The following is a 21577-nucleotide window of genomic DNA, read 5'->3' on the forward strand; positions in this document are numbered from 1 at the left end:
GCAGTTGACTACTATTCTTCAGTTCATGGCTTAGTTCAGTCCATTCCTCCAATCCAGTGTTTCCTAGACTTTTTTTTTTAAAGACTGGGAACTTACAGGGGCAGACCAAGATGCAATAGGGAACATCACCCTCTCCCTAGTATTTACATTTTCTATCCTTGTTTCACCACCTGTTATGGCATTATAAATACTGTATGCATGCATGCATACATGCACACACCTGCGCACACTGTAAAAATGCACACACACACAGAAACACACTCTACCGTTTTCTCTTCTCTCCACCACCATTACCGATACTCTACCCTCTATCCTCTCAGTCGTCAAGTGACAAAAAAGGAATTAGAAAATCCACCTGATCAAAATACACTAAAGTAGTCTTTGCAACATACTAAAGTGTCAGGTTCCAATATGCTGGCCGGGCCACAATGCCTTACTCTGTTCTCTGAGTCTGTAATAGTCCTCCTAGAAAGGAAGAGGAATAAGGGGAAGATTCAGCACAACGGAATAGAGGTCCTTCACCTTCCAATTACCCAGTTCACAGGATTGCTATGAAGATAAACTGAGATATGAGAGAACTTGGAAAAGTTGGGGGGAAAAGTACCGATTATGGTATTATCTCCCTCCTTTTCTTCCTTCCCTTCATCATTATCCCATAATCCTCTAGTACAGCTCCCTAGATCCACAATAAGAACATTCATTTGTGATAGTTCATCCCACCCTACACTCTGTGACATTCTAGACCCTGAACTCCCAGAGTTCCCTGGGAGAAGATGAACTACAATTTAAGAAATCTTCACAAGACTACCTCCATTTCGTTAAAAAGTTGACAATAATATTGCCTATGGCATATATGCAAGTGAATGTAACAGTGGTCCCCCAGGTAGTTATTATACTTGACTTTTAATTATTTATTTGTTGAACTTTTCTAATGTAGTAGACATTGCACTTAAATATTTCAAAGACTTTGTACTGGTGTGGACAGTCCCTCCATTTATGAAAATTGTAACTCTCTATGGACTAGGTGACTATTTTCTAGATTTGGTGTGGCAAAAAGCATCTTCACTCTGCAGCCAACCTAGTAATACACCTCTGACTTACTGAGGCTGGTCTTTATAAACAGACATACAGTCCATCACCATAGTCATACTTGCAAGTTTTCTAGTTTGAGAGGACTTGTGTTCTACTAGCATAGTCTTTGAGATCCAAGGGTAACCTCGATAAGTAATTACCATATGAAGCATTGATGAATGAACTGAGTGGAGACTGGGCACTGTACATGCGGAAAAACAATAAAAAATGCCATTTTAAATCAGATAAGATAAATAGAGCAAACATACATGTGGGATACTTTGTTTTCTGTTTTTTCAAGCAGAAAGAAAAGAGGGGGAGAAAGACCAAAATGAAGGTTATGAGTGAGAAAGTGGTTGGGAGACAGAGGAGTTGAGGAAACTCTTTTAGGCTCCATTCTCCACCTCCTAGGCCACCTCACATCACTATTTGATCACCTTTAGAAGATGAGACAAGATGTTAGAGTTGGCTTATCAATGTTTTAGGGATGGTGATGTAAGGAGAACTCAGTATTTCTGAAACTCACTGTTTTAGCTATATTAGCTCAGTGTCTAGGCCAGTGGATTCCAAAGGGCATGCTGCTAGGTAGCATTTTTCACTGGGTGTGCCCAGAAATTTAGCCCTCCACATATCCATTTAAAACTACAAAGTAAAACTATCCACTGACTTCTACCATAAATTCACCTCCTTTTGTGTTTGCGATTTTGTCCCCTCAAAACCCAAACATCCTTCTGAACTGCATTCAGTCAGTCGATCAGCAAGCATTTACTAAGTAGCTACTACGTGTAAGGCATGGTGCTAAGAGATGGGTATACAAAGATAACAAATGAAATAATACTTCTAGCAAGGAGATTGCATTCCAAAGAGGTTGCAAACTTGTATGTCTTTGAGTGCCATCTCATCTGCCCCACTGTGTTCCTCCTCCTTATACTTCAGACTGCCTGCCATATTCCCCTACCTCTTCCCTCAGCTCCAGTTTTTCTGCCTGCTCTTTTCTGTTTGCCTTGGGGAAGGTCATAGTAGCATCATGTGGGGAGGACAAAGCTGCCTTCTCTACTGTGGTCCCTGGGAAAGTAAAGAAAGATGAAGGGGCAATATGGTGGAGGGGGGAGGAAAGGTGGAGTAATCCCAAGACCTAGAGAAGAGGTTGATAGTCAGCCTACTTTGCTGAAAACTCTCTTGGCTCTTTTGTCAATTGGTCTTTATGCCAACAAAAAAAATAAGCCTCTATGTTGAATGAATTGTTTTGCAGTCCAAAGAAGGTGCGTTTATTGTCAGAGATTCCAGACGTTTGGGAGCTTACACCATCTCTGTATACTCAAGAAGGAGAAGGTCAGTAGCTGTAAGCCTAGGATGCTTTGGGAAGAATTGTTATTGGTATGTGCTGGTGGTGGGGTTAAAACTTACAAAGCACACAAACATAAAATAAAGATCAGGAATGGAATTTATTAGGAAAAAAAGCAGGGATAGTAATCATGGTCTCAGACAAAGTTAAAGCTAAAATAGATTTAATCAAAAGGGAAAAATAGGAAACTACACTATATGTCAGTCATATTAAGCAATGTTGTTTTAGACTACTTAAAATAATATTGCTGTGGTTCAGGAAATGATGAGTTGGTCGATTATGAAAAACACGGAAAGTCTTGGACTTATGAAGGAAGATATTGTCCACCTTCAGACAAACAGCACGAACAAGTATAGTAAAGTCTTATATAGATGCATATGAATGTGTATGTGTGTAATATGTATTATTTTAGATATCTATGTATACATATGTGTAAGTATATATGTATGTATAAATGTATGTATGATATGTTTGTGTACATATATGTGTATGTATATATGTGTGTTTATTTATCTCCTTGCTTAATTGTAGCATTCTTAGAGGGGGTGGGAGGGGTGGGGGGAGAACAAAGTAAAAAGTGTCCAGCAGAGAACAAAATAAAACCTACAAGGAAGTAAAGATGGACAGCTTTGAATACTGTGTAGTATTTTATCATATAGGCTTTCTTGAAATGGAAATTTATTGTTTTATATTTTGAATCCTTTTTTATGTTCTGCTATGCACATGGCAATGCTTTTTTTATTTTCTTATTTTGTATTTAAGTTTAAAATAAAAAAATTACAAAAAAGAAAAAAAAACTTAGAAAGCAGCTTAGGGAAGCATAGCGGAGGGAGTAGAATGATGGATTGGGAGAAGTGAGAAAATCTATTTATCAGTTCACCTAAGGAGTTCGGATCCATTTGGCAACTTGGTGAAACCTATGGACTTCCTTCTTAGAATTTTTCTACATGCATGCAATAAAATATATAGCACTATATGTTTATACATAATTATACATTATAAAAAATATCCGAAAACTATACAAAATATAGTTTTAAAAATATGTTTTGCAAAACAAGTTCACAGACTCCAGATTAAGACCCCATGGACTAAATAATCTCTGAGGCCCTTTCCAACCTTATTATCCTATTTTTGTAGACATTTCTACATGAAGACTTTGTAGGAATAAAAATAAAATTGAAATAAAAGCTAACAAAAGGGTTAGCATTTCATATAGATGGAGTAATATCATAGCATTAATTTGAGAATATTTATTGAGCACCTACTGCTTGCTAGGGACAGAGACTGCTTTTTCCATGATCACTCATGAAACTAGGACTTCAGATGAAACGGCCAGTGGACTTGTCTTGGAATGGTGCAGCATTTTAAATCCAAACCTCGGAGATCATTGCTATAGGGCAATTGTTTCCAAAGTTTTTATTTCTTTAACTGCTTCAACAACAACAATAATAACCACAACAATAACAACAAAATGTATGATAAATCTCTGGAGGGTAATTTAATATACTACTCATAATATTCTTTTAGATTTATTCATACAATAACTTAAAATAGCATATAATGATACATACAATGGCTTACAAAATCTATAGTGATAACTTTTGCCCCACAAAAGCTCCAAATTAAATTTTACATTACATAATTTCAATCATAAAGCATAAAATCTTATTATAACTATAATCATGAAAATACTAAATATAAAATCATAAAGTAAATGTTTGTAACATCTTGATCAATGTTTACACATCTGATGAGGTATAGACTAATAGAGGAGAAATGAGGAAGCTCCTCTGGTACAGCATACAAAATACAAATGAATTTATTCATGTGTATCTCGGTTTGTGATCAAATGTTGAATCCTGAGGGCACTTTGAAAACAATTTGATGACAGGTTGAGAAACTATAAGAATATGTTATACTTCATCAGAAGAAGTCAGAGTTTGATGTGATATCAAGCTACACAACCACAAAAATCATTTTATGTATGATTGTAATGGTTTTAAATTGCTGTAGATACAAACTTGTAATGCTTCAAACAAGCACATGCTTGTTTTCACAGAGGGAGAATATATTAGTAACATATTTGGGAAATTGCTTAAGGCACCATTAGAGAATTTTTAAATCTTCCCAAAGTGGTTCACAAACCACTAAATGGGAACCAGTGGTATAGGAAACACCCCCATGATCAGAACCTTCTTTGCAACTTATAGTTTTAGAAAGTTGCCTGAGGCACTAAGAGTTTAATTGATTTACCCATGGTCATATAGTCAGTATATATGAAAAGCAGAACTTGAACCCATTTTTTTCCTGGCTCAGACCAGCTTTACCATCCACAATGGTCACACCCCTTCTAAGCCTAAAGGATGTGTTTATTTTAATTGGCTGGTTAGTGTGTAATGTTGATATATGAGTTTTTTAAGGTGAAATAGTATTGTGATGGTTTGGTGCCATAGTGATTTTTTATTTATATAACTATTTCTTCCTTGGTCACAGGAGTGATGAGGTGCCCATCAAGCATTATCAGATTAAAAGCCATGACTCAGGCCAGTGCTATGTGAGTGAAAGACACCTTTTCCCATCAATACCAGAACTGATTCAGTATCACCAGCACAACGCAGCAGGTAAAAAACAACTCATGAGGAGCTGCAAGACAGCCAAACAGTTTCCTCATCATTAGATTAAACTCATTTGTTAAAGGAATGAAGTCAGTTTGATGATGTTTTTTTTTATGAACAAGATTGTCCAACTTGTGTTTCTAAACCCTAGCCAGGAATAAAAAAAATTTCTGGACCTTAAATAGGTTGAAACAACAATAAAAACTTCATCTTTCAATTATTTTCTTATCTTCCACCAGGATAGATGATTTAGAACTATGGTCTTGCAGTAGAGATGGAGTAAAGGTAGGGATGGAGGAGAGGGCTTTCTGATATTAACATCCCCAAAGAGACATTTTCTGATCCCACTTTTTTTTCCTCCTCTTAGTAACAATTCCACTATTCTGCCTTCCATCTGGGGTCCTTTAACCTAGATCTTCTGTGCAAAGGGCCTCAGGTTTCTAACTTCTCTGTTCCACTCTCTCTGAATTAAACATACAACCCTCTTTTAGGGCTTTGTGGGATTTTTATTTGCGCCATTACAAAGAAACATCCCAGTTTAAATTGGGATTCAAAATGACAAACACAATGGGAAAGTTAAACAGTGTCTTAAAAATGTCTAGAATTTAGATAGCCCTGGTTTGCAATGAAAATGTAATGGAGGTAGTGATTTTTCTTATCTCAGTATTCACTAATTTTTCTTAGAATTTTTCTTCAGAGTTATCATAACCACACTCCTGCCTGGCTTGGATACTAGACTAAATTCTCAGGTTTTTAAGGTAGGCAAGGCTGAGGCTTACCAACTCTGTGGAGGCAACAATTAGGAATAAGAAACAGTTCCCATCCTCAAGGAGATTTCAGTCTAATAGGGAGATAAATGTAAAGCCAATCATGGCAGCACACCTGAGGACTGCTGCTGTGAATAACTTTAAGGGTCTAATTGCATAGTATAATGAACTCTCTATTCAGAACTAAGCATTGTTCAGGGAACTAAAGCACAACATTCATAACAAATAACATAATAACTTATTACTAAGGTGGCCACATAGTCTTAAATAAAACATATCATTTAGTATATCTTATAGCATTTCTCAGAATACCCACACAGCGTATATCATTATATTCAGTAGCATTCCCCAAAAGCAAGGGGTGCCAGGCCAGGATCTTCTGTAGCACAACATATAAGGGGTAGCAGAAAATACAAACACCATCCACACCAGGTCACAGCAAGTTACAATCTCCTCAGTCAATACAGAGTGTCCAAGTAGATTCCTCTTTTATCTTGACTCAAGGCTGACTTCCAAACCCCATGGTTCTTCCTCTGCAGGCCACTATTCCCAGCTCTTGCCTGAATTCTCACACTGGCAGCTCTCTGCTCCTGTTCCTTGTCTCAGCTCATGGGGACTGCTCCACTTCAAGTTCTTCCTGCTCCTGCCTGACAGCAGGCTTCAGAGGCTCTTGTCTGAAGTTTCTGTTTCTGGGAAAGCAAAGCTTAACAGGGATACAATATTTATACACATTACCAGCACCATGATTAATGCAGACGAACAGAAAGAACTTCTGTCTGAGAGATTAACACAGACCAACAAACATCCTTTCTGTTAGGCCTCCCCAGAAGCAAGTTTCCCTAGCTGCTCCCGCACGCTTCTCTCTCTCAGCTCTACTTCTCTCTTTACCCTCAGCTCTGCTTCTCTCTTTCTACCCACACCTCTCCTTCCAAGCAATATATATTGTTTTCAATCAAAGACTCGAGTCAAAGACTCTTGATTCAATCAAAGGCAAGACTCAATCAAAGGCACTTGATTGTGTTAGTACTGGGAAGCTTGGAGGTCAGCACTTAAATTAAATTGACCATATATTAAGCACTTAATGTGTTACAGGAACTTAACTCCAAAAGAAAAAACAGCAAAAAATCCCACTTTGCTTGCTTTTACAATAAGGTATACACAAATAACTACAGTATAAAGCAGAATGTCAGGGCAGCTAGGTGGTACAGTGAGTAGAGCACTGGTCCTGGAGTCAGGAGGACCTGAGTTCAAATGCGGCCTCAGACACTTGACACATTTACTAGCTGTGTGACCTTGGGCAAGTCACTTAACCCCAAATTGTCCTGCCAAAAACAAAAAAAAACAGCAGAATGTAACAAGTGCCATAATAAATAAAGTGGTGTAGGGGTTGATGGGAAGAAGTGGGGAGTGATGGTGATTGGGAGCATGACAGGTATCATAAACAGAAATAAGAAAATTGTTAAGGAGATGTTTTGTGGGCAAGATGTTAGTTCAATTCTAGACATGTTGAAAAGTCAGCAGAATATCTAGATAGAAATTTGAAATTAGCACCCAGAAGAGAGGTCACGGATAGAGAAAAAATAGATTTAAGACTTATCTGAATAAAGGTGACAGATAATGTTTTGGGAGGGATGAGACCACGAAAAGGGTATAGAGAAGAAAAGGAGGTTGAGGTCAGGATTTTGGTGGATGCCACCATTCAGGGGACAGGAGAAGAAGAACCATTACCGAAAAGAGATAAAAACACCATCAAATTGGTAGGAGGAAATGTAAGGAAGTGAGACTTTTGAGGAAAGGGTGGGAGTAGTCAACAGTATCAAATGCTGCATAGAGTTCAAGGAAAATGAGAACTGAAAAACAGTTATGGGATATGATAATTAGGTCAACAACAACATTAAAGAGAAGGTTTCCATAGAGTAGCAGAAACTAGCTTGCTAGGTGTTGAAGAATGATGTAAGTGGAGAAGAAACAGTCATTGAGTAGAGACTACTCTTTAAAGAAGTTTGACAGTAAAAGGAAAGAAGGATATGATTTTATCACTTGAGGAGTTAGCATGATCAAACAAATATGAGGGTTAATTTTTTAAATTTTTAAATTTTTGGTTTTTTGTTTTTTTTTAAATATGAGGGTTTTAAAAAAATTAAAGCATAATTGAGACAGATCAGAACACATTTGTAAACAGAGAAATTCAATTAAATTAAATTTAACAAATATAGGTTAAATACCTACCATGTACAAGGATACTGAGATGAAATATAACACAGATGCTGCTCTCAATGAGCTTAAAATCTAGTGGGTGAAGCAATGGATGATATTACAAAAATAATTGTAATAATAGGCAGAATATAAATGCAAAGGAGGAATCCAGGCAAAATTATGTGAGAAATTTTATCAAGGGAAAGGAGAGATCACTTTTGAGTTGGGAGTGGCAGTGAGAAGGGAGGCCAAGTCAAGGAAGACTTCATGGAGGTGGCATCTGAATAGGGTCTTGAAGGAAGAGAGCCATTTCAACGGGAAGAAATGAGGGAAGGAATATATATTCAGGTATGGGGTCTGGCCAGAACAGTTAAGATGACAAAGGAAAAGATAGGAACAAGAGAATAGAGTGGTCCATTTTGGCTAGAATGTAGAGTATAGGAAGGGGAAAACTGATGGATGAGGCTAGAGAAGTGAGTTCAAATCAAGGTGTAGAGGGCCTTGAAAAATTTCCATTTGATTCAATGGGGCAGTTGAGGCAATGAAAAGTCATTGGAAGTTTTTGATAGGGAAGAGGCATGAGATCAAAGAAAAGTAGGGAAGAAGGGATATCCCCATCCTTCTCAATAAAATGGGAGGCAAGGTATTCTGTAGAGAATGAAGAGGACAGAACTGTAGTTAGGGACTTGCAGAGAGACAAAGATTTGGAACAGCTTGTCATTTTCAAATGTTCTCATGAAGAGCTGTGTTGACTAGGAATATGTAGGAAAAGGACTGAAATTCAGTTATACTTGAGTACAGAATTAGTGTTTAATTTTCTCCTGTAATTTAATAAGTAGGCTTGTAATTTAGGAATATAATTCTATCTTCTTTTCCTTCTTAGGGCTCATAACCCGTCTCCGGTATCCAGTTGGCTCCATGGGAAACTGCTTGCCAGCAACAGCTGGTTTTAGCTATGGTAGAGTTTGAAATTCTTTTATAATAAAATAGTAGACCTAGTAAAGAAATTCCATTCCAAGCGCCTATCTTGCTTAATGTAAAATGCTGTACAGTTGAAGGAGTAGTAATAATATGTAACATTTATATCACACTTACTCTGTGCCAGGTACTCTGCTAAGCTCTTTGCAATTATTATCTCACTTGATTGTCACAACAGCCCTCAGAGGTAAGTGTTGTTATTTTCCCCATGTCACAAATGAAGAAACAGAAGCAAACAGAAGTTAAGTGACTGGCCTGGGTTCACACAGCTAGTGAGTACCTGAGGCCACATTGAAGCTCAGGTCTTCAAGGGCCTTCAAGGTCCAACACTCTATCCACTGTTCCACCTAGCTGTTATTTAGAGTTGCTATCTCTAGAAACAAGGATTTCTAGGAAAGGGTCACTACCCAAGAGAGGTCAACTGCAGACATCTGCTAAGCACAGGAGTTTCTAGATCATCCTTCTTCCTGACTGCCTTTAGGTGAGACTTATTCACAATCCAATTTGGGTGGTTTCCAAGGAATGTGACATTTGCAAATCCCAAAAGCTACTCTTTGGGAAGAAAAGTTTTATTTCCTTTGGAAAATAAAATAATGATAGGAACTCTCCTCCCACCCCCCAAATAAAACATCTTCCAAACTATAGGTTAGAGTTGAACCTCTTACAAAACCACATTCTGGCAACATTTATGTTTCTAAGCAAGCAAAAATTTTAAAGAAGAATAGCATTAGTACCTCATTTAAGTGTTTGCCTCTCCAGCATACTAGAGTCATCTTTCCCTCCCATAAAAGTAGTCATTTGCATAGAAACAAATGACATTTTTAGGGTTTCTCTAGGCCCATGCCTAGAAAAGAAATTGATGCAAGGATCAAAGGGCAAACTATGGTATGAGAATTCTACAGACAAAGCTAAATATGTGTACGTAAAGCACTAGATTTTTTTGGTCTAAAAGTTGATTTTGGAGGCAGCTTAGGAATTCTTTTCTAGTATTCCCTCGAATTAAGCTGCCAAATGTTGATGTGTATGTAACACTGCTGGGTATTGCTGTGGAGGGTAGTGTTGTGAGATTTAAGAAAAAGGTAAATTGAGGCATATTTCTTTGAGCAGGATAACATTTACTAACGGTGATGCATATGCTGCCAATAAATGGGTCAGTGGATTGCTTCAGTTTATGCCAAAGACCCAGAATTAAAAATGCAACTCACTTGTATAAGTATAGAACAAAGAATAGGTGACATCACCAGGTTGAGGACAACCCTCCCCTTCTCCCTTCCCCCACTTACTAATAAGTGTTCATTTAGCCTAGCTGCAAAGTCTAGAGATAATGAACAGAAAGCCAGACATGGTTGAGGGATAGCTTGGTGGTATTTTGTATTAGACCAGACTCCCTTATGACAAGCCACATTCTCCCAAGGTTAGCTAAATTCCCTGAGGCAAGAATAGAATCTTGATTAACAAGAGAATTGGATTTCTAAACTTAACCCATTACAGGCCAGCTGAATTCTGGACTAAGTTCAGAGACAAAGAACCCTGACTTAGGCAGTTACAGTATAAAAATCAATTCATTGTAAATAGGATCAACAATAAATGATACAGGATCAATTCTAATCATTTCAGTAGAGTGGGTAGTGACTCAAGTCTGCTTTCTGGCTCAAAGATTGACAGAGTTCCAAATCCCTCTCAGGACTGAGAGGGACTACTTGTTCCTGGGAACTGTGAATCCCAGCATACCAGTCAGTTCTCTCATTTATCTACAGAAGCACAACTGTAAGAAAAATACAGCTCTCAAAAACTTTCCTTCCCTCTCCCCATTTGTTTCCACTGAGTTTAAAAATACAAAAGGGTACTAAATTAATGGAAAATCAGATTTTTAGGTTAAATCCCTAAGATCTCCCAAATTCCTTTTAATTCTAAAATCTTATTTTAATATGAGTATTTAGTATCTTTCTATCAAAAAGGCACTTAATACATGCTTGTTGATTGATTGATCAGCCAGGAAGCTGATGCCTTGAGGTTGAGGCAGAGGTAAAGAGAGGAAATAAATTAGAGAAAAAAGACACCAAAGTTAATGTAGGGACAGGGAAGGGAGTGGTAGTGAGGGAGAGGTAGAAAAAAGAGGGAGAGGTTTCTTAAAGTCAGATATCATCTACTTCAATACTCTGCCTAGGGACAGCTTTGGCAAGGGGTAAGATTAAAATCTGCCAGAGAATCCAAAAGTAATTTTAATTAATCCATAGGTTCCCAAAGTACATGATACCTCCCCCTGGGGGGCACTAGAATGACCCAGGGGGGTGGTAGTAGCCTTGGATGCAATTGGGGGGCATTGAATAATAATAAGGGAGTGATGGAAGCATAAGGAAAGAAGAGAAGAAGAAAATTTTGAAAAACTTCATACATGTTTCATCTGTTGCGTAACAGAGTTAAAGTCGTAATGATTACATTATTTTCCAAATAAACACACAAAATGCAAGTTATAACTGATGAAGTTCACTGATAGGTCTTAACAAGCAAGTGTTAGCAGGCAAGTCCTTTCGTGCATTATTGGTAAGTCCAGCATGCATTGGCAGGAATATGTGCATGTAATGACTTGTTTACAATACAGTAGTATAGGTTGCATGATGCAATATTACATCATCAAAATTTCAATGCAAGAAAAAACTCACAAATTTACAATAAATTACTAAATTTAAGATGTGTTGTTTTTTTAAAAAGTATTTTTTATGACACAAGGCTTTTTTTTTTAAATCATTAAAGGGTTGAATAAATTAAATTTCTAGGGGGGTGCTGAGTAATTTTTTTTTTTGAAAAGGGAATGGTAGGCCAAATAAGTTTGGAAACCTGGTTTAATCCAATGTTGGCATTTGGTAGATCTGAATTAGAAAAAATGGGAAATGTGGCCCCCTGGTGGGGGGAAATTTCTTAAAGAAATGTCCCTTAAAAAAAACTTAAAATGTTCCTAAAAAAAACAAGAAAACTTAGAGTTGTGTTTTTGTACTTATGTACAAAGGAGAACATTTGACAGTTTAATTGGAGGGAACACTAGAAAAGAGTTTCCTCTTGTGTCTGTCCTTTTGAACACTACAATGGCAGTTCAAAATGCCTGAAAATTGACATTTTTTTTTCCTGGAAAACATGAGTACTCTTTTGAGTGAAACTATTCCACTTTAACAAAAATTAGGACATTGTGGATATTGTTCACTGATAAGGCCATTTCTTAGCTCTTCAGTTTCCCCATCTATAAAATGGAGAGGTTGAACTGGATAGTCTCTACAGCCCCTTCCAGTTTTGATAATTTATGATTCTCTGCCTTTTTCACAAGTAACATATAGATTTTGTTTTTCCAGAGAAATGGGAGATTGATCAATCTGAATTGACTTTTATAAAGGAGGTTGGGAAAGGCCAGTTTGGTGTGGTCCATTTAGGTAAATGGAGATCACATATCCTAGTTGCTATTAAGGCCATCAATGAAGGAACCATGTCAGAAGATGACTTCGTTGAGGAGGCTAAAGTGATGATGTAAGTATATAGAACACCCAAAGAAATGTTGAAAGGTTTAAACAAAGAAAGAATGTGGGGCCTGTGGTAACTGAGAAGACATGGCTCATCTTTTAGAAATGACAGCATCATACTAACCTAAAAGGATTAGCTTGTCCCTAAAAGATGAATGGTTTGCTTGACTACTTCAAAAGGTCATTGCAAAAATCAGTGAGGGGTATCCCCTCCACTGGTAGAATATCTTTTTAGTTGTATCTTCATGAGGAGAGTATTTTTATGAGTAGCTGTGGCCAAATCTTTGTCCTTAGCCTGGCTGATGATAGGCTGTAGCCAAGACCATACTGAAAGCCTTTTTGGTTTATTAGGACATGGAAGAGTTTGAACTTCACTGACTTTAAGAACCTAATGTCACTTTTGCCTCACGAGGAAACATCACAGGGAAACTTTAAGAGAGCATGAATGTTTTACTCTGTGTGTGTGTGTGTGTATACATATCTACATATATGTATGTATATATACACACACACATATAGATAGATAGATCTATCTATATCTATATCTATATCTGTGTGTGTGTGTGTGTGTGTGTGTATTTCCTGGGGTTGTGAGAAGATCATTTCTTGGCTCTTGCTTCTCTAGGGCTCCTCTGTGGCTACTCTTTACCTCTATCTTCCTAGACTCAATTCTAACCATTACATAAGTCAATCTTTGCTTATAGTTCATGTGGAAAGTTCAATAGGTATAAGAAAAAATATATGAAAAGAAAAAAGGGAGGGGTTAGGGGAGGGTAGAGGAGTCAGTAGTTGGGGTTCTTAGGCAAGCAGAAAAAAAACCAGGTTTTAGGTCAATGTCAAGACATGAACATTCTTCAGTTACATTAAGGGGGAGCATAGCTTCTAGAAATAGCCTTTTTGGTTGCCACAGCACATTGGTGATTCACACTGAGCTTGCTGATAAGATCTCTAGATCTTTTTTAGACCAACTACTGTGTAACTATGACCCTCCCTTGTTATACTTGTGAAGTTGACTTTTTGTACCCAAGTGACAGACTTTGTATTTATTCCTCCTTAATGTTGTCTTGTTAGATTTAGTCCAGTGCTCTAGCTTGTCAAGATGCTTTTAGATCCTGACTGTTAGCTAATAAGCTTTGTGTCATTTGCAACTTTGATGAGAATATCATCTAAGAATTTATCTAAGTCATTATTAAAAATGTTAAATTGCGTAAGGCCAAGCACAGATCCTTGATAAACTCTATTGGACACATTGACAATGAGCTATTTACCAAGCATCCTTTGAGTCTGGCCATCCATCCAGTTTCTAATCCATCTGATTGTGTTATTGTCTAATCTATAACTCTCTATTTTTGTCACAAGAATAATATCAGCTGTTTTTACCTCAAGGTAAACTATGTCCACAAAATTCCTCTTAATCTACTACTTTAAAAATCCTATTAAAAAAAAAAAAGGAAATCAAGTTAGTCTGGCATGACCTGTTCTTGCTGAAGCCACGCTGCCTCTTTGTAATCACCACTTCCTTTTCTAAATGTTAACCAACCATCTTTTTGATGATCCTTTCCCTGTGCCCGTAGGCAATTCTTTAAGAACATGAGTTATGACAATCTGCCCCATTTCCCTGCGCTGATGAAATCATAGCTCCTGAACAACAACTACAAACAAAACACCTTGATCTCAAATCTATTCTTTCAAGTATGGTTGGAATATGACATAGTTCATTTTTTGTGGAAAAGACTTTTTTGTTTCAATATCTATTAAGCTGTTTGCCTTGTTGATCAGAATTAGCTCAAAACTGCTGAAATATTTGTGGGTTTTTCCTTTTTATTTTTTCATAGTTTAATATTTGTGTTTTTTCTAAGCAATTTCAGTATAACAACTCTTGATTATTCACATATAGCTCCCCTACATTTTAGATTACTTATGGCTATCACTAGATATTTTGGTGCTCAAAGCAACCAGTAAAAAAATGTGTTCTCAAGTCAACTTTTATAAAACAAACTCACTTGGGGAGAGACATTGGCAGCAATTTGAGGATACCTCAAGGCCACTACTGGGAATGCTGTTACAGGGGAGGGAAAAAGGAATTTCTTGGGTAAGTGAGAAGGATGCACACCATCTAGTAGCTTTCTATTTTAGCTAGTGAAGTACTAAATTCAGTTGTCTCTATCTGCTAAAGGGCTATAAATACTGTCCTCGTCCTCTAAATTTCGGCACCTTGGGTCAAAGTCATAATCACCATATCCTAGTTATGACTCTGATCATGAGATACATTTAACTCAAGCAGATTTTCCAATCATCACTCAACCCCTTCTTCATCTGGTGCTTAATTAGTCATTATTTTCCTGATTATAATTGAAATTTTTTTTATTATCTGCTGATTTGGGATATCCATGTCATTACCTTCCCGATAAATGGGGAACATTGGGAACTAATTATTGGAGATAACTATATTTCATCTCACTCTGAAATGGCCAGTTCTATCGCTTTGGGCATACTATTTAATCCCAACTTAAGTTAGTTAAAGAGAAGAAAACTACTGTGCCATCTTTACAGTCAAGTTGTAAGGTTTTGTTAATAAAGTATTCAGAAGATGAAAATGCTAAGTACTCCTATTATTCCAAAGCACTTTAAAAAATCTCTTCCCTCAAAAAAAAACCCAACCCAATTCCGTTTAAGTGAATTATAAACTTTCGATTATTAAAATGTATTTCTTGAACAGGAAATTATCTCATTCAAGACTAGTACAACTTTATGGAGTATGCATCCAACAGAAGCCACTCTACATAGTAACAGAGTTTATGGAAAATGGCTCTCTGCTTCATTATCTCAGACAGAGACAAGGAACACTTGGTAGAGGAGTGCTACTGAGCATGTGCCAGGATGTATGTGAAGGCATGGAGTACCTGGAGAAGAATAGTTTCATTCACAGGGATTTAGTAAGTATGAGTTGTTAACTCTTTATTCAAGATGGTAGGCTTAGTTTTGCTTCGTTTGTATTTTATCCAATGCCTTATTAGACATGGATGGAATCTTGGGTCCTGGAAGACTATGCCAGTGTGGGGCAAGCTCTGGAAGGTCCTACCAACCTGGGAAGGCTTCCAGTATGTATTTGTGTATCTATTCTATATTCATTTATTGTATTCTACCTCTACCTCACCCTTTTGCCTCTGAATGCAAGATACTTGAGGACAGGGACTATATCACTTGGCAAAGTGCCTAGCACTACGTAAGTTCTTGATAAAGGGCTGTTGACTGAGTGATTGATTAAAAACTTATTTACTAAATGCCTTAGTATGTGCCAGACAAAATGTTAGGAAGTGAAGATAGAAATATAAAAGCAAGATAGCTTACCTTCTACTAGCTCACCTTAATTTTAATTGTAAATTATAAATCCTTCAAATATAAACCTTTCCTAAAGTACTATTTTAGGGCAGAAACTACCTTTTTGTAGGATGGAAGTGATCCTGGGTTCTTGAGATCTTAGATCACACAGTAACATATGGTTTGGTGATTCTAACCAGGGCTTTGAATAGAAATCTGGTGATGGACTCACACCCTGTCTGAGAACCAGCCTAGCTAAATGTGGAGAGTTTCCCCACCAGAAAGTTGGCTGCTAGATGGTAATTTTTTTAAAAAGAAGTAGGATAACCCATGATTATAATGAGGGTACAACACAAGCGGAAGGGTTACCTATGTGGATGAAATCAAATCAAAGCCTGGAGTACAGAAGTATAAAGATTTAAGAGCTGAGGGGATTTTAAGATTATGGTGAAATGGAAGACAGGTTCAAATAGCTCCTCTGAGGGCTAGTCTCTGAGAACTTAGGGCAACACCCCGGTAGGACTTATCTACTAAGTCAAAGGCCAGTTGATCTGCACAGATATTCTCTTTGTGTGTACTTCGTGTTCATAAAAGTTAATGACAAGTTCTTTGAACTTTATGACTCAGGCAACTCCCTAGAACTTAACAATCAAGTCAGAGGCCAGTTGTTTTGCGCAGAACATTTACTTGTTGGTATATACTTATGCTAATGTGAATTATTTTTATCACATAGCTCAGAAAATAATGCTAAGACGTATAGTTAAGAGTTTTACCTTAGAGGGAGTGAATCTTTCTTGGATTTGGTGTATCAAACATGTCATTTGAGGAAGCATGAAATAAAAATAAAGAGCATGCAATTTCTTTGAAGAACAGAGTTGTTTGGGTTTGGTGTGTGTGTGTTTGCTACATTAATAAGTAATAATAGCTATACTTTGTATGGTGCTTCAAGGTTTACAAAGTGCTTTGCATATGTCATCTCATTGGAGCCTAACAATAACCCCATGAGGTAAGTGCTTTTATTTATACCCATTTTACAGATGAGAAAACTGAGGTTGAAAGCAGTTAAAGTAACTTGCCCAGGGATACCCAGCTTGTACGTGTCTGAAACAAGATCTAAACTCAGTCCTTCTAGCCTTAATACTTATTGTAGAGATTAGAGTGATGGGCTTGGAATAAGGAAGACCTGGGTTCAGATCTTGCATTTGACACTTATTAATCACACAACCATGAGCCAGTAAAGTCTCTGCGACCCAGACAACTCTCTAAGAAAGCAAGAAATCTTACTGAAGAACACCATCATTTTAAAATCTATTGTGTGATCTTGGAGTGGGAGGGAGGGTAGAAATGGGGAGAAAATTTGTAATTCAAACTCTTGTGAAAATCAATTCTGAAAACTAAACACACTAAATAAATTAAATTTAAAAGATTCAATTAAAAAAAAGATGTAAAAATCTGTTGTGTAAAGGCAGAGCTAGGTGGGGCAGTAGATAGAGTGCTGAACCTGGAGTCAGGAAGATTCATCTTTGTGAGTTCACTTCCAGCCTCAGAGACTTGCTAATTGTGTGATCCTGGGCAAGTCACTTAACCCTGTTTGCCTCAGTTTCCTCATTTGTCAGATGAGCTGGAGAAGAAAATGGCAAACCACTCCAGTATCTTTGCCAAGAAAACCCCAAATGGGGTCATGAAGATCTGGATACAACTGGATGGCAACAATAATCAGTGGGGTTATTGTCATCCATGAGAGTCACTACAAATGGATCATGGGGACAGAGGCTGAAACAAATGAACTGGGAGGGGGAAGCTACAGTAGACAAGTATTGCTGGAGTAGAATTTTGTCCATGCATCTTTCTCCTTTTTCCACAGGCTGCCAGAAATTGTTTGGTCAGCTCTTCATGCGTAGTAAAAATTTCAGACTTTGGAATGACAAGGTAATAGAACAGTTAAGAATCCTAGATCCATCATTTTGTTTCTTTTTTTTTTTTTAGCTTTGCTTTTGTCCATTTGTTCAAAGTTAACTTAATGATCATCATGTGCCTCCTGTGGTCAGAGCACAAATAAAACAAAAACTTTGTCCTATCGACCTGGATTGCACATGGACTGATTGTGATGCAAAAATAGAGTATTTAGACTATTTAATGGACACAGACTCCTGCAGGGAGGTTGGACAAAGGAAAAACTCAAGGATTCAGGAAGGCTTCTTGTAGGATGTGGTACTGGAGCCTCATCTTGAAAGATGAGTAGATTCAAAGGGCAGGTGGTGGGCTGGGGAAGAGAATTTTATCAACTAGCCCTGCACTCTAAGGGAGAGTTAGCTTCTGGGCCAACTGATTTTGTGGTTATCATTTCCTGTTGACCCAGTTCAGGGGAGCTGAAACCATCTGTGCACGTATTCAGGCCAGGTGTTAGGTTGAGGTTTCCTCCTCTGGTCATCCTTTCACCTGTATAATGAGGCATTTGGTTTTTCTTTGTAAGAGACAGAAAGATAGAGAGGTAGAGACACACAAGGAGAAAGAGAAAGACATATAGAGACAGACAAAAAGTATTGTATAGGCCAGAGGGGTTTCTGGTGTGTGTTTTCTTTTGAAATGGGGCATATCTTTACAATTTCATTATCCAAAGCTTTAGAGACAGACGGTCCCTGTCTTCTAGGGACTCACTCATTCCCTGGAAGTTAGTTCAAAGTTCTGTCAGAGGAAGTGATAATTATCCCTCTTCATTTTCCATACAGGGTCCTTATAATAAATGAGGGATTTTTGCTTTAAAAGCAACAAATGGCAAGTGTTAACAGTTGAATAAGGAAAGAAGGCATTGAAACAACCTCCAAATAATTCTTTTTTAAATTTAAGATTTTTAAATTTAAATTTTAAATTCATTCTATGTGTATTCATGATCATATATCATAATACATCAAATGTATTCATGAAATGTGATGCTTGGGTTTGCTTCCTATGGTTTTTTTTTCCCTTCCCAAAATTGGTTGCTGGACTACTTCAATATACTGCTTTTTTAAAGCTTTATTGATGCTTTTCCCAACATGGGTCTCTGCCATTCAGCCCTCCCTTGTAACAAAGAAAAACACTTAAGCAAAGCTGACGTAACAATAGCATCTGACTGTGTATACCCATAGTTCCCCAGCTCCTATCTGAGAAGAATGAGTATGTTCTCAGGAGCTGGTATATATCTTTTAATATGTAAATCATTATGATGATTAACACCTCTAGACTGATGACTTGTGATTTAATTTTGGTATGAGGAATTGCTACAGGTTTATGAGAACGAAGCAACACCATAAATACTGTTAACTGGTAAAGTTTGAACTAAAACAGTGTCTGCATTGTTAACAAGGAGAGTCACAAAACCTCTTTGTATTAAAGGATTATTTATGCCTTGCCCCTTTTTAGGAGGATTTTGCTATGTAGCCAACCCAAAGGCCCCTGAAGATTTGAATGAAAAGGGGGAACCTGTCATAATTAATGTCGTCTATCTATGTATTTGTATTCACTTGGTTGTAGGTATGTTTTGGATGATGAATATATCAGCTCTTCAGGTGCCAAGTTCCCAGTCAAGTGGTCAGCCCCTGAAGTCTTTCACTTCAACAAATACAGCAGCAAATCTGACGTCTGGTCATTTGGTGAGTTCACTTGATAAAGCTGATTTGACTAGGATGATCAGTTCACCTTGTTTCTTAGTGCAAGATAAGATTCTCACAGAGTCTTCTCAGGTCTATGGTCTTGCTTTGTGCGGTCTGAAACATCCAAAAAACCTTTGGTGGCTTCTATGATGTACACACTTAAGAGATTGCTCATTTTCCATTCCAAGTGAGGAGTTAATTAAAGCTTTAAATTTTAAATTAAAGAATATGCCTATTGAAAAAGACAACTACTCTTTCCCTTTCTCCTTGACAGCTTTTCCCCGACCATTGTCTTGAAAAGAAAATTTATCCCAGGTTATCTGTAGCTCTTGTGTAATGAACTTCTTCATCAGTTAATGAATTTGTAAATAGAACTAGCATTTAAACTTAGAAGATGTTCCTATTGTTCACCTGGAAACATGAACTTATTGCCCTTTGTTCATAGAATGGATTCACCATATTTAATTCATTGTCTTGAGATTCCATAGGATTTATGTAGCATAAGCTACTGTAGAGCCTTAGTTTAGTTTAGTACAATATAAAACTCAATGTACTTGTGTATGCTAGCCTTCATATAGGAATGTGATGCTACATAAAGACCCATCCTTAATAGAGCATCTACTTTTTTTTTTCAAGATTAGTGATAGATCTGAGCTCAATCATTCACATTCTCCAGACCAGGCTCCCCCTTTGCACAATGGCTGGCCAAGATTAGGAGTGGAGTTTGTGACCAGGGAACAGAGAAAAGACAAAGAAAATTTCAAGCCCTCAACAGTATCACATGGGTCTCTTTAGCTCTTCTTATACATATAGTGTGTAGTAAGTGGCACTTTAGAATGATAGAATCATGGAACGTCAGAACTGGAAAAGACTTTGCAGATGGTCTAGTCCAAACTCTTCATTTTATAGGTGAGGAAATAAGCCTATGGACAACAATTTAGCTTAGAGGTTCTTCTACCCGTGTGTGCACAGGGCGACAACCCAAGTTAGTTTTCAGGTGAATACTAAAGAATTCCTGTTGGGAGTGTCTTTAAGTAGTCTCTGTAATTAACAACTATTTATTAAATACCTACTGTGTGTAAGTCACTGTCTTATGTACTAAAGAACTCTTTAATTTCTTTTCAATTAATGAAAATCTATTTTCTCTTTCTCTCATCCCAACCCTGAAAAGAAAAAAAGAAAAAGAAAAACAAACATGCATAGTCAAGTAAGATGATTTCCCACATTGGCCATGACCAAAAAATATATGTCTCATTCTGCAGCCTGAGTCCATTACTTCTCTGCTGGGAGGTGGGTAGTGGGCTTCATCATTGGTAAAAGATGCTTTTAAAAATAAAATTTATTATTTATCTATTTATTTTGAAGATTCTTTTCTTTTTAAATTTTGAATTCCAAATTCTCTCTGACCTCCCACTCCCTCCACCCACTGAGAAGGCAAAGCGATATATCAGTTATACATGTGAAATCATGTAAAACATATTTCCATATTTGCCATATTTCAAAAAAGCAAGAAAAATGAAGAAAATGATAAAATTGCACTTCAATTTGCATTCTGAGTTTATCAGTTCTCTCTCTGGAAGTACATAGGTGCCCTTATTTTATTCCTCCCCATGCCCATTCCAGATAACCAACAATTTTTTTTTAAAGTAATCACTCCTCTCATCTCCAACTTGCCTTTGTGTATTTTGCTTTTTAGGAATTCTGATGTGGGAGGTTTTTACAGAAGGCAAGATGCCTTTCGCAAAGGAATCCAATTTACAAGTTGTGGAGGCTATTTCCAAAGGCTTCAGGCTGTATCGTCCACACCTGGCTCCAATGATTGTGTATGAAGTCATGTATAGCTGTTGGCATGAGGTTTGTGTCCCTCACTTTCTAACTTAGGCTATAGGTTCTATCTCCTGGCACTAGGCTGGCTTGTTTCACATATGGACTCAAGAACTCTTTGGTAAAAAAAGGAAAAAAGTGTCTATTTCACATTCCTGACTCATTAGAACCTTGCATGGTGATCCTATCTGTGTTGTTATGATGTGCTACTTTATCCCTTATTTGCTATTTTACATTGACTTTTCTTCTGCAATGATCAGTGCACTTTTTTTCTTTTAAAAATCCATTCTGTTGGTTAAATGTGACCTTAGCTCTAAAG

The 21577-nt window shown here is 37.2% G+C and overlaps 1 protein-coding gene across 1 annotated transcript in view; it reads left to right on the forward strand.

The window, feature by feature from the left end:
- TXK (TXK tyrosine kinase) overlaps nucleotides 1–21577 on the forward strand; it is a 39868-nt gene that overhangs the window by 9547 nt on the left and 8744 nt on the right. Inside the window, exons 6-13 of the mRNA XM_036763941.1 lie at nucleotides 2324–2403; nucleotides 4910–5037; nucleotides 8878–8952; nucleotides 12317–12488; nucleotides 15201–15417; nucleotides 17667–17731; nucleotides 19316–19434; nucleotides 21131–21288. Coding sequence (XP_036619836.1) covers nucleotides 2324–2403; nucleotides 4910–5037; nucleotides 8878–8952; nucleotides 12317–12488; nucleotides 15201–15417; nucleotides 17667–17731; nucleotides 19316–19434; nucleotides 21131–21288 — 1014 coding nt within the window. The remainder of the gene's footprint in view (nucleotides 1–2323; nucleotides 2404–4909; nucleotides 5038–8877; nucleotides 8953–12316; nucleotides 12489–15200; nucleotides 15418–17666; nucleotides 17732–19315; nucleotides 19435–21130; nucleotides 21289–21577) is intronic.

The sequence above is a fragment of the Trichosurus vulpecula genome, chromosome 6, assembly GCF_011100635.1.
Source record: "Trichosurus vulpecula isolate mTriVul1 chromosome 6, mTriVul1.pri, whole genome shotgun sequence".
NCBI classification, from domain to species: Eukaryota; Metazoa; Chordata; class Mammalia; order Diprotodontia; family Phalangeridae; genus Trichosurus; species Trichosurus vulpecula.